Raw genomic sequence first — 12,130 nt, forward strand, 5'->3', positions numbered from 1 at the left:
TTAAGATTTGTTAACGGTAAATTTGAAAGAAAGGTAATGGCCTTGTTTGGCAACCTGCAGACAGGTAATATTACAGTTACATTTGTAAAAATTCTGATTGTACTGAAATAATCAAACTGAAGTACTGGAAACTCCAATCAAAAATGAGAATGAAGGGAGGAATATTAAGTGTGGAGGCATATTTGGAACTGAAGAATAGTCATGACGCCAATTGTCTTAGTGCAACCAATATTAAAGTTGACTAGCTAACATTTAAGTCAAGAAATAAACAAATTGAGATCGAACAGTTGAGGGCTTGAATTTGCTTCCACAGAACAAGTACACCCTTGCCATGCTGTGCAAAGTTCGCTCGTCTTGTGCTGTCAACATAATGTTTCCTCTTATCTTTAAGACCAAGTAGGAGACGAGTTGGGAGCTAAATGAAAAAAAAGTTGTCCAAACAAGTTGTGTTGAATCGCTTTTTTATTGTGCGGTAAAAGATTTCATCCAGTCACAAGTGTCATGAGTATTTCTGTACATATGTCAACACATCCATCAAAAGCAAACAGGAGAAAAAAAACCCCCCACATTGGGCATCTACAAAAGGGGAAGAAGCACTACAACATCACATCATGTCTTCAAAGTTTTAACGGGAGTGCGGCTGACTTCAGTGTAAGATGTTCCTTTTCCTGCACCACACAAAACCTGTGCGCTCTTTGTACTAGTACACTTTTTGTCCTCAACAGCAAGACATGTAGAATAGCGGCCGAGTTTTTATTCCCAATACAGGTAAAAAGAATCTATCAGGGATGAGAATGGCAAATGTGAAAAAACACTGAAAAGTAGCCGGGGGGCCCCACCGGGGGTCTGTCTATATATTGATTGAAGATTGATATAAATTAAAGATTTATTCTAACAATATCATGACAATAGCGTAACATTAGCTTACATGTTACTTTCTAAACCCACATGCTTGTAAAAGTAAGAAACTGTCTGTGTTTTTTTTGTTTCGATGTGCTCCTTAATGTTCATCGTGCCGCGACCTCCATAGCTGATCATATCTTGATAGAAAATACTCAAAACCTTCCCCGGGACATCTACTTTACGGATATGTTCCGTCAGGCACATGGTTATGGACTGTGTTCCGAATTGTACAAGGACACTGCTCTCGAGCCATGCCCATCTGAGTTCTTGTTCCCGTTCGACTTGTCTATTTCCCTGGCACGATCCTCATGCTGGCGAGTAGGCCCTAGATCTATCTAACTACAAGTGATGAAAACCCAAATCACAAATTCACATTGTGGCGGTGTAAAAACACTAGTTCTCCAGGTAAGTTAAGTTAACAAGTGGAAAATTAGCGCCAAAATGCTGCCGAAAATAAGGCGGATGTTGTCGCATCACTGCTGCCAGTGAGTTAGGTTAACAGAGGTAAGCCGATTTCCGTACTCACAGTTAAACTAATTTTGCCTTGAGATGTGCCAAAAGATGCCGTCGTGGCGGGCGGGCAAATGCTCGCGAGTCGCCGAGGCTAACGTTGCCCGGTGTTACAGGTTAACTTGCTCTCATGTTATCTTGCTCCCAGTCTCCAGTTGAACTCGTTCGGGTAAAGCATGTCACAAAATCTTGTGTTTCGTGACAAGCGATATGGAACTTGCCCGACTGCAAAACTGCTCAAATTCTCAATCAAAACGTTGAACGAAAAACACACTTATGGTATTTTCCGCACTATAAGGCGCACCGGATTATAAGGCGCGCCTTCAATGAATGGCCCATTTTAAAACTTTGTCCATATATAAGGCGCACCGGATTATAAGGCGCACCTTCAATGAACGGCCCATTTTAAAACTTTGTCCATATATAAGATATAAACATTTGGGCCGCGGGCCGGACTTTGGACGCGCCTGATGTAGTGCCTCAATATTGGTCCATATATAAGGCGCACCCGATTATAAGGCGCACTGTCGGCTTTTGAGAAAATTTGAAGTTTTTAAGTGCGCCTTATAGTGCGAGAAATACAGTAGTTTGAATGATCTACTGTAAATTTCGGACTATAAGCCGCGACTTTTTTCTCAACTTTTGAACCCTGCGGCTTATAGTCCGGTGCGACTTATATAGGATTTTTTCCGTGATTTTTGTGATGACTTGATCACTTTTATACACTCGTAAAAAGGCTGTGGACCGCTGTTGTGTGGTATCTTGAAGAAAAAAACAACAAAAATACTATTTTGAAACACTACTATGGCTGCTGCTTATTCTGGCTGTGTTGCTTGTGACTATTATGAGCTTTAGTAGGAATGCACGCTAGGTGACCTGCGTCAAAGGGCTCTAAACCCTTTCTCTTACTCTGCCATGTGACTCAGAGATTACACAAAGCAGTGGCGCTGTTTGGACCATCTGCATTGTATTAAAACCCAATCAATCAGCATTTAAATTCAATTCTTCTGACATTTCGCTCACCAAAAACAAGTTGTAATGAATGTGAACTTTTAATGCATTTTATTCAGAAGGTTACTTTGAACCTTGAGGCTTAAATGGCGGCGCGGCGCATTTATGGATTTTTATGGCCTCCAGGGGGCGCTCTAGCAGGAAGCAAGAGCGAGACAGACGAAGAAGAGATAATGCGCCGAAGAAGACGTGCTAGCTTGATTGTGTTTTGAACATTTCGCGCATCATGCACACACCCTCATCATGGAAAACATACGAAGAAATGCATATGATGCAGCTTTTAAGTTAAAAGCAAATCGATTTGGCTGTCAAAGAGGGAAATAGAGCTGCTGCACGTAAGCTTGGCATCGATGAATCGATGGTGAGACGGAGACGGCAGTTGAAGAACTTCATATTAAATAGCCTAAGGATTATTTGATCTGTTTTGACTGTAAAGAAACAGTTTAAGCTGAGCAATAATGGTAGCATGCATATTTATGTATGGCATTTCTGTTTATATTTGAGATGTTTCAGTCCTAAAACAAGATTTTATGCTTTATATTGGCTACAATTACATTTACAAATATATATTTGAGAGTAAAAAAATGTCTCCATTATCCGTAAAACAATTAAGGAGAAGGGTTCACTTAATTGTCATACTCTGTTCTAATGTTTATACGATGATACGAATGTGTCTTGAGTGAGGACAGATTATTTTCTTCACTTCTTTGAGTTTAATAAACTTCTGTAGACACACGTAATTTTTGTTGTTGTTTTTTTTATCTCAGCAAGGTAACTCAGGGTATAACTTGTGGCTTTTCACTAAATTACATGTTATTGGTTAAACACTTACACATATGTTGAGGGCAGTGCATTTAAAATTAAATTTTACTTTTCAGTTTTAGATTGATATAAGATTCACTTAACAGAACAGGATTTTATGCTTATTAAAATGTAATTGAGTAAATTCAGTGAGCCTATAAAGCTGTTGCTTTGACTGTAAAATATAGTTGTTAATACTAAAAAAATAATTATATTTGAATCAATATTTGAGTTAAACATGCAGAAAAATTCCGTCAAACTGCATTTTTAATCTACAATTATTACTGCAAATTTATGTTATGTACTTGGGGTTTTTCAGTAAAGTTGAATGAGATTGGATGTAGAATTGACATCAATTCATTGCAAATTTTACTAAAATTATTAGTTTTATAGCTGCATATTCATGCTTATTCAGCAGAACATAGCTGTTAAATCTACCAATGTAGATTGTACTTTTTGTAAATTATAACAGTTTAAAACTGTATGATTTACAGGTTGCTCTGTAAAATCGTTTACATTTTGACTGTATATTTTACAGGATTATTCTGGCAACCCCAGCTGCCAGTTTTATTCTGTAAAAACAACGGATTTATTTTTACAGTGTAGATAACCCTTGCTTTTTTATTTTTTTTGGGCTGGAATTTTTTGCCCCCAGCCTTAGATTTAAATTTCAATCATTAAGAAATGACCAGTTTTATCTAGCTTTTTTTTTTTTTTATATATAGATAACCCTTTATTTTTTTGGGGCTGGAACTTTTTGCCCCCAGCCTTAAATTTAAATTTCAATCATTAAGAAATGACCAGTTTTATCTAGCTTTTTTTTTTTTATATATACATAATCCTTGATTTTTTTATTTTATTGACGTCTCGACACAGACGCCAACATCGGCGCCCGTGGTGAAGAGGAAGCCGGGACGGCCGAGGAAAATCTGCAGAGAGAAGAGTTTCCACTGGATACATCTGAATTCAAATTAATTGCAAAGTGACTCTTACTATTCATTATTTTCTGCAGGTTAAATGTCATTTCAAAGTGACTCTTAGTTTACTATTCATATTTTCTGCAGGTTAAATGTCGCATTTGTTATACCGAACTTTCCTATTCGAATAAGAGCACCTCCTCAATGCTGAGGCATTACAGGGCCAGGCATAAACCTGAAGTCCAACATTAACTCAGGTATACAGCCAGTTTACAACTTACTCACAGTTGCTTTCTTGATAATTAATTCCTATTAACGACAATTTTATTGTATTTTATTAGGGCTCTTGAAAGATGTTCATGCAGTTTCTGGCACATCTTGGTATGCATTGTACTCCGTGAGTCGTCACCTTATCGTGGTGGAGGAGTTTGCGTGCCCCTATGATCCTAGGAGCCATGTTGTCTGGGGCTTCATGCCCCTGGTAGGGTCACCCATGGCAAAAGGGTCCTAGGTGAGGGGCCAGACAAAGCACGGCTCAGATGCTTATGATGCCCTTATGATGATTAAAATATATGGACCTAGTTTTCCCTCGCCCGGACGCGGGTCACCGGGGGCCCCCCTCTGGAGCCAGGCCTGGAGGTGGGGCTCGAAGGCGAGCGCCTGGTGGCCAGGCCTTCGCCCATGGGGGCCGGCCCGAAGAGAAAACGGGGGTCCTCATCCCATGGGCTCACCACCTGTAGGAGGGGCCAAAGGGGTCGGGTGCAAAGCGAGCTGGGCGGCGGCCAAAGGCAGGGACCTTGGCGGTCCGATCCCCGGCTGCAGAAGCTGGCTCTTGGGACCTGGAATGTCTCCTCTCTGGCTGGAAAAGAGCCCGAGCTGGTGTGTGAGGCAGAAAAGTTCCGACTAGACATAGTCGGACTTGCCTCCACACATAGTTTGGGCTCTGGTACAAGCCCTCTCGAGAGGGGCTGGACTCTCTTCCACTCTGGAGTTGCCCACGGTGAGAGGAGTCGAGCAGGTGTGGGCATACTTATTGCCCCCCCCGGTTGGGTGCCTGCACATTGGGGTTCACCCCGGTGAACGAGAGGGTAGCCTCTGTACAGAGGCCTACAATACCTAAACCCACACCAACCCTCCAGAGCTGTAAGTAAACCCTTTAATTCATCACAATGAATAATGAATTCCTGTTAATATAATTTACTTTAACTAATATATGGCATATGGAATGGGAGCTTCCTGACAAATGTATTGTGGAGCAAAATAGGCCCATATATGCTTTACACTCAGGACCTTCGGGACCACCTTGGGCCTGGGAAGCTCTTCGAGAGCACAGTATGTTACTTTGGTCCCATTCAGAATTATAGTTTGTATTATTGTCGTGCGCCTTCTCCTATGTGTTTTGTGTGTCCTATACCAAATACTGTCTGTGGTAAATGCATTCTTGGCCACCACGGTCAAAGGCCACGAATCTCGAATTAAAGGTCATTTAATTGACTTTTACGAAATTACTTCCATTTGGCGGGGGAGGTTCAAGGGTCTTAGGAAGGTAAGAATAAGTTCAATGTATTCCTAAATTAACTATATTGTTCAGAATAATTCATCTGCACACAAAGAGATTGATCAAAGACACTGATAAAATATTTATATATTAGGAAGTATGTAGATACTTGATGCAATATTTTATTTTGGAGATGATTTGTCAAATATATCATCCTATAAAGTAACTGTGGAATGGGCTGGAAGATGAAATGAAGGAAAGCCGAAATATAGTTCTATTTAACAAAATGTATAAAGGAATGATATTTGCAAATTACCTAAAAGAGGAAAATGAAGGAGACTACTGTTAAACTTTTGGATTATAAGAGGTTTTTGTTGTTTTTCTTTTGTAGTTTTAATGTTCTCACTTGGAACTAAGTGATGGATAGGGGTAGGACATGATAAGCTTAGGTTTCTTCCTACTTCTTTTCGAACAGTAATATGTTGTTTGTTTTTCATTATTTTTATTCTTTAAATCATGTTCGAAATAAAGATTCATTCATATATGTAGAGTGTGTGGGGCGGAGGATTTGGAAGAAGTAATCGATTGGGTAAGACCTGACAACATCCAGGTGAGCGTTACATTTTGCTTGAATGTATATTCTGCTTTTGTGCCCCACAGATAGAGTGCTCCATTTGCTGGACCATTCAAAATGTGTGGGTGAACCAAATGTGGAGAAGGATTACTGTTGCCCTTTGTGTATTTGACCTTTTTCTTTCCTTTTTTGGGGTATTGAATGTTACGTATTGCTTTCCTCACCAAACTACTTAAAGATATATACCTGATCTGTTAAGGTGAATTCCATTTGGAGTTCTCCATCATGAGCAATTGGTCGCAGGAGTCTAATTTAGGTTACGTTATATTTTATATTATATTTGTGTTACACATGTAACATTCACTTATTGACTTCAGTTATTTGTCTCTAATTATTCGTCACATTTGAATGGTCTTTACAAAATCCATCCATTGACATCATCCCTGACTTGGTGGTGAAACTGAACACTGCGCGCGCGTGTATTCGAACGCCTACAAGGACTTAAATGTCAACATTGTCCAAAGAGTGCTCTGATGTCAAACTTAACAGAACAATAAACCATCCTTAGCTGGGGCGGTGTGCAAGTGGACCACATTTTCAGCGGTAAACTTTTGTATATCCCACCGCTCACCCTTCGCGCGTCGCATATGACGGACAACCATTTGTGAAATTCTGTTCTCTCCACGCTCTTATTAATATGCAAAGCTAGACAAGTTCCATATCGCTTGTGGCGAAACTGCAGTCAAGACACACAAGATTGCGCAACACACTTTACCCTAACGAGCGCAACTAGAGACAGGGAGCAAGAAAAAAAGAAAGCAACCATGTTGAGAATTATGATGTATGAAAGGGGAAGGAAAAAAAACAAGCAATAGCTTCTTCCTTCTCCTTTTTTGAACATGTTGATTTATGTGCCTTGTTGGCATAACATGAAATTATGTGAAAATGTGAAAAAATGATTTTGTGTTTGGTCGATCTTACGTTCAAAAATAAATTTCACTTCACTTCACAAGATAACATGAGAGCAAGTTAACCTGTAACACCGGCCGCTTCCATACCAACCCCCATATATATATAAAAAAAATAATTCAACGGATTTACACGATTCACGAAAATGATATTTTTTACGGGAAAGAAAACACGGAAATCTGCGGATCAGCGGAAAATTCTCATCCCTGATCTATGCGGTTGCCCTCGTGGTTCTTACAAGCACGAGAAATTTGTCTTGGTAGTGATGAGGAGGTGTACTAGTACATGTACATGAAGTCAATGCGCGCACGTGTACATGGACCCTCAAATTGGCTAGTAAGGATATCGAAGGAACGTGTACATCACTATGCAAAACTCACTGCGTCGGCGCATTGTTCTCCATGTTGTCCACCGTGCGGATGATGACTATCTGCTCCAGGTTCTGCGCCGGCGAGGGAGGCGGCCTCAGCTGCTCCACCAGCGCGTGCAGCGTTTCCGAGTTGATGGTGGACACGGGATCGGTCTCGAAGGTCGTCGCCTCGGCTTGGGAGATGGGCATGTGGCTGGGCTCCGCTTTCAGATCTTGTAGCGTCTCGCTCAGGGCGGCGGTGTCCGACACGCCGCCGGCCTGAGGCGTGGCCGGTTCCGGCTCGCTCGGCTCGGCTTCGGGGATAGAGCTCAGACTTTTGCCGTCCTTGCTCAGTTTGCTCTGCACGAAGGCGATCGGGTGGCTGGACGCCAGCAGGACGACTGAGGACGCAAAAGCAAAAGTTTGGTATCAAGCTAGTTTCAACAGTTGAAATGGGTTAATGGTGTGTAAAAATCACCAGTGATGTTGGGACAGAACAATAGTATCAGATTGCGAAAAAGTATTCAACTGACCTGTTAGAAATGCATATTGGTCAAGCTCCCACACGCTTTATTTAATAATAAAAATAAAACTTCAAATAGATGCAAACTGTGTCCACTGCCCAACAAATCAGACACGACGTTGCCATCTAGCGGTAATCGCAGCACATAGCATTTAGGAAAAAAAGCAAGTGGCACTTTTGGGCCAGCATAGCGAGTTCAAGTCACACCGCTGCGCTGTTACGTTAACACATATTATGCTTGAAAATATGTTTTATGCTTTCAAAGTGTTTACAAACGTAAATGTGCTACACGTACTCGCAAAGAAGGGGAAATTGCCGGTAAAATGGCGTGTTGGCTCACCTGCGCGCGCCCTCTCTTTGTGTTGTCGCACCTCATCGGCGTGCGCCTTCTCCTGGTGCTTGATCATGTTCTTGACGCTAGCGAAGCGATTCCCACACAGTAGGCACTGCACGCCGTTGGTGCCGTCTGAGTGTACACATAAGAGAAAACAAGCATGAGTGACTGACATGAGTGATGTCTGAGTGGAGCGTAGGCATCATTTGGGCGTGTTGGAAGGATTTGAGAGGTGGTTGGCTCACCCGGGTGGAGCCGCCGCATGTGTTTCTTCAGTTCGGACGAGGTGACGAAGCTGCTGTCGCACTGCGGCTGGGAGCACTTGTAGGGCGTCTCGCCTGGACGCAAACAGGGAGGGGGTCAGGGCGCGAGGCGGTCAAACGCCTGCGAGGCCGGGCCGCTTCCTTACCCGTGTGCTTGCGCGCGTGTGCAATGAGCGAGGACGAGACGGAGAAGGACATGCCGCACAGGTCGCACTGATAGGGCTTCTCGCCCGTGTGTCGCCGCTTGTGGTAGGTCAGCGTGCTGGACTGGGCGAAGGCCTGGCCGCACACGTCGCATACGTACGGTTTTTCGCCGCTGTGCAGTCTGCAGGGGCAGGGCAATGTGTGAGCATCAAAATCCTGATAATCGTCCTCATATAATGTTTTCATCTGCTATTAAGGCGTGTCCGCCCCCCCCGCACCTGACGTGGATCTTGTAGTTAGACGAGGTGGCGAACTTGAAGCCGCAGCGCTCGCAAGTGTAGGGCTTCTCCTCGCCGTGGTGCATGCGGCGGTGAGCCACCAGCTGACACTTCTGAGCAAAACACTTTTCGCAGTCATTGCAGCTGAAGGGCTTCTCGCCTGCGCCAAACAAGACACTTCATTTTGAGCACCGTGCAGTGCAAAACGGGCATTGCGATTTGGCCTTTTCAAGAACGTGTCACTCACCTGTGTGCGTACGCAGGTGAGTTTTGAGCTGCGTAGCTTGTCGGAACGTTTTGGAGCAGAAGATGCAGATGAAGGGCTTGAGGCCGGCGTGGATCTGCTCGTGCCTCCGCAGGCTGCACAAGTCCTTGAAGGTCCTGTTGCACTCAATGCAGGTCCGCGTGGTCTCTTGCGAGGCGTTGGAGGCGTCCTGCTCTGCGTCCTCCGTCCCTTCGTCGCCGCTATCGTCGTCGTCCTCCTCGCCCTCCGCTTTACTTCTCCCTCGGCCCCTCCCTCGGCCACGTCCGCGTCCCCGGCCACGTCCGCGCCGGGGCTCCCCTATGCGGGTCCTCTTGGGAAGTGGCTCGTCTAGCGAGGGGCTCCAGTCGGCCGACGTGTCCCCGAAATCCTTGATGCTGGTGTCGGAATCATCAAGGAAGTCTTCTTCGGTCTTGACCAGGCTTAATCCTCCTCTTCCTCGGCCTCTGCCCCTGCCGCGACCCCTGCCTCGGCCACGTCCCCTCCCCCTTGGGGCTGCCAGTTTGGTGGTGTTGGCGACAGCATCGCTAGGCTCCGCCAGTTCGTGGCTGGCAATTCCTCCTTCCTCTTCCAAGCCGGCGGCTTGGCTTTCCTGATTTTTCTGGCCTTCCAGATCTTGCTGGCCTTCCTCACCGAACTGACCTTCCTCGCTGACCTGGCCTTCCTCGCTGACCTGGCCTTCCTCGCTGACCTGGCCTTCCTCGCTGACCTGGCCTTCCTCGCCCACCTGGCCTTTCTGGGTTTCCTCGTCTTCCTGGCCTGCTTGGCTCTCATCCAAACACGCACCTGACACAGAGACGATCGACAGAGGGGCGGGGGAGCGAGTACTGCCCGGTGAGCCTGGACTGAGCGAAGACAGGCCCGCCTCTTTGTCCAGCTCGGACTGGGACGCCTCGCTGGCCTCAGACAAATGAGAAATTCCTTCCAGATACTTTGTGGCGTCAGACATGCCCAAGAAGATGGCGGCTCGGCGGACAGCGGCTTGTCTGGTGCTGAAAGTAACAAATATTGATTCATTTGATAAACAATTAGTGGTCAATTCATTATTTTTAATTAGAATGTGTTAAGGAAAGTGTTTAAAGGGCATTTTCTCTAAGAGGAGGCTTTTATGTATGAAAGAAAAAGGTGTTCTTTCTGTGGAAGATGATACAGTTAAAATTGGGGGTACAAATTCAAAGCTTTTGGAAAAAGGATAGATGTCATGTGGCCAGCCTACCTGCTGAGGTTCATCTGTCCCGTGTAGACAAACTCCAGCAGCTTCTCCAAGGCGTAGCGACTGACTTTGTCGGGGTCCAAAGTGGTGACGTCCTGGTCCTTCTCAGCTTGGGAGGCAAAGTACTTACTGAACGCAGCCAGTATGTTACGATGTGCGCGGAACTCCACGTCTCTGACCATGATGGTGACATCACACAGGAAGTCCATTTCCCGCTGCTGATGTAGGCGCTGCAGGAGCAGCTTGCCATGACTGGCACCGTGAGCCATTGCTACAAGAGAGTCCATGTTAATCATTTCTACTCTGGCAATCTATGCTCATTTATGTTTGCCAGTCAATGGCATTTCACATTGTATATTAGAACAAAATTAGCAGGTATAGCTACTGTAAAACATCTTTGAGTGTCCAGAAAAGCCCTATATAGATCAGGGTTAGGGTTTTGAAGTTGGGTTTCAAAGTCAGGGTTTGGGTTACTGTTTCACACCAGGCCCAGTGTTAGGATGCTAAATAAGGAGTTGGGATTCAATGTAGCGCTTCAAATCACAGTTACGGTCGTAAAGTCAGCTGTAAAGCCAAGGTGAAGATCCAACTCGTCTCAAGTCTGCTTGAAACTAGGGTAAGGGCTTCAAAACCAGGTGTATAAGTAAGATTTCAAGCCACAATTTAAGAGGATAGTAAGGTATGAAGCCAGATTTAAATTTCCAAGCCAATTTTAGCATTTAGTTTTTTTGAACGGAGGTATATTCTCACCGACGTTAAATTTACATTCCTAAAAGTCACAAAAGTACCAAGATAAGTAATTTATTCGAGGGAGAAGCCGTGTAGGGAAGACTAGCAGTCGGCTATAATGAAGATTTGGAAAATAAAAGCTCTTTCCCGCTTCCTGAGTAGGCCTACGCCCGATGCTAATGCTAATAGCCGCGTACTGGCTCGCCTTAAAAAAGCGCCATCTGCTATTCGAGGCGCCGGGTCCTCTTGTCAGCACATAACCTTGCCAACAAGCCGGTTCCGAATAAGTTACGACGCCCGCTGGTCCGTTCGGGCTACCCGAATGGACAGGCTGAAGCTAAGCGAGCTCACACGGTAGCAAAAGGCGTCGATAACGTCGTGCTCTTATTTCGAAGGATTCGCCGATTGCGACGGCGGTGCCCGCTTAAGTTAGCCCAAATATTAACAAACGCACAATTCGGAAAAGCAGTGCAAACGTACCATCCGTGGCCAAAATTAGTTAGCTGGGAAATTCTTTTTGGAACTGAGTCCGTGTAAATAAAAGCCGGAAAGTGCTGTACCTTTTAACATCCGTAATCCCGGGCCGTTATCTCGGGATTTTACGAGATCTCGCGAGACTGGCTGCGAAGATAGAATTTGAAGATCGGAATCAAAAAAGTCAGTGCTCATCATTAATTACAGGACTGTCTCAGAAAAATTAGAACCAAGCTGAGTGTTTGTCAAGGCTCAGGAAACCCTTGTAGGTGTTTCGAGTTAATTAGACGATTTAAGTGATTAGTTGAATACCCTATTAGTTTACTTTTTCATGATATTCTAATATTTAGAGATAGTATATTAGTTTTCTTAAGCTGT

The 12,130-nt window shown here is 44.4% G+C and overlaps 1 protein-coding gene across 5 annotated transcripts; it reads right to left on the reverse strand.

The window, feature by feature from the left end:
- Positions 1–7,354: 7,354 nt before the first annotated feature.
- On the reverse strand, positions 7,355–11,867 carry mynn (myoneurin). 5 transcript variants are annotated; one of them, XM_037279826.1, is made up of 9 exons: positions 11,839–11,867; positions 10,553–10,820; positions 10,046–10,328; positions 9,322–9,955; positions 9,075–9,234; positions 8,799–8,977; positions 8,635–8,727; positions 8,396–8,521; positions 7,355–7,933 (listed from the first exon to the last, which is right to left on the reverse strand). In XM_037279826.1, exons 1-9 carry the CDS (start codon positions 11,846–11,848, stop codon positions 7,560–7,562), a joined length of 2,127 nt encoding a protein of 708 aa, XP_037135721.1. In that variant the 5' UTR covers positions 11,849–11,867; the 3' UTR covers positions 7,355–7,559. The 5 variants fall into 5 exon arrangements, with proteins under 5 accessions (XP_037135721.1, XP_037135718.1, XP_037135720.1 ...); XM_037279823.1 differs by having other exon boundaries at positions 9,322–10,000; XM_037279825.1 differs by having other exon boundaries at positions 10,028–10,328.
- Positions 11,868–12,130: the final 263 nt, after the last annotated feature.

This window comes from Syngnathus acus, chromosome 20 (assembly GCF_901709675.1).
Source record: "Syngnathus acus chromosome 20, fSynAcu1.2, whole genome shotgun sequence".
Lineage (NCBI taxonomy): Eukaryota > Metazoa > Chordata > Actinopteri > Syngnathiformes > Syngnathidae > Syngnathus > Syngnathus acus.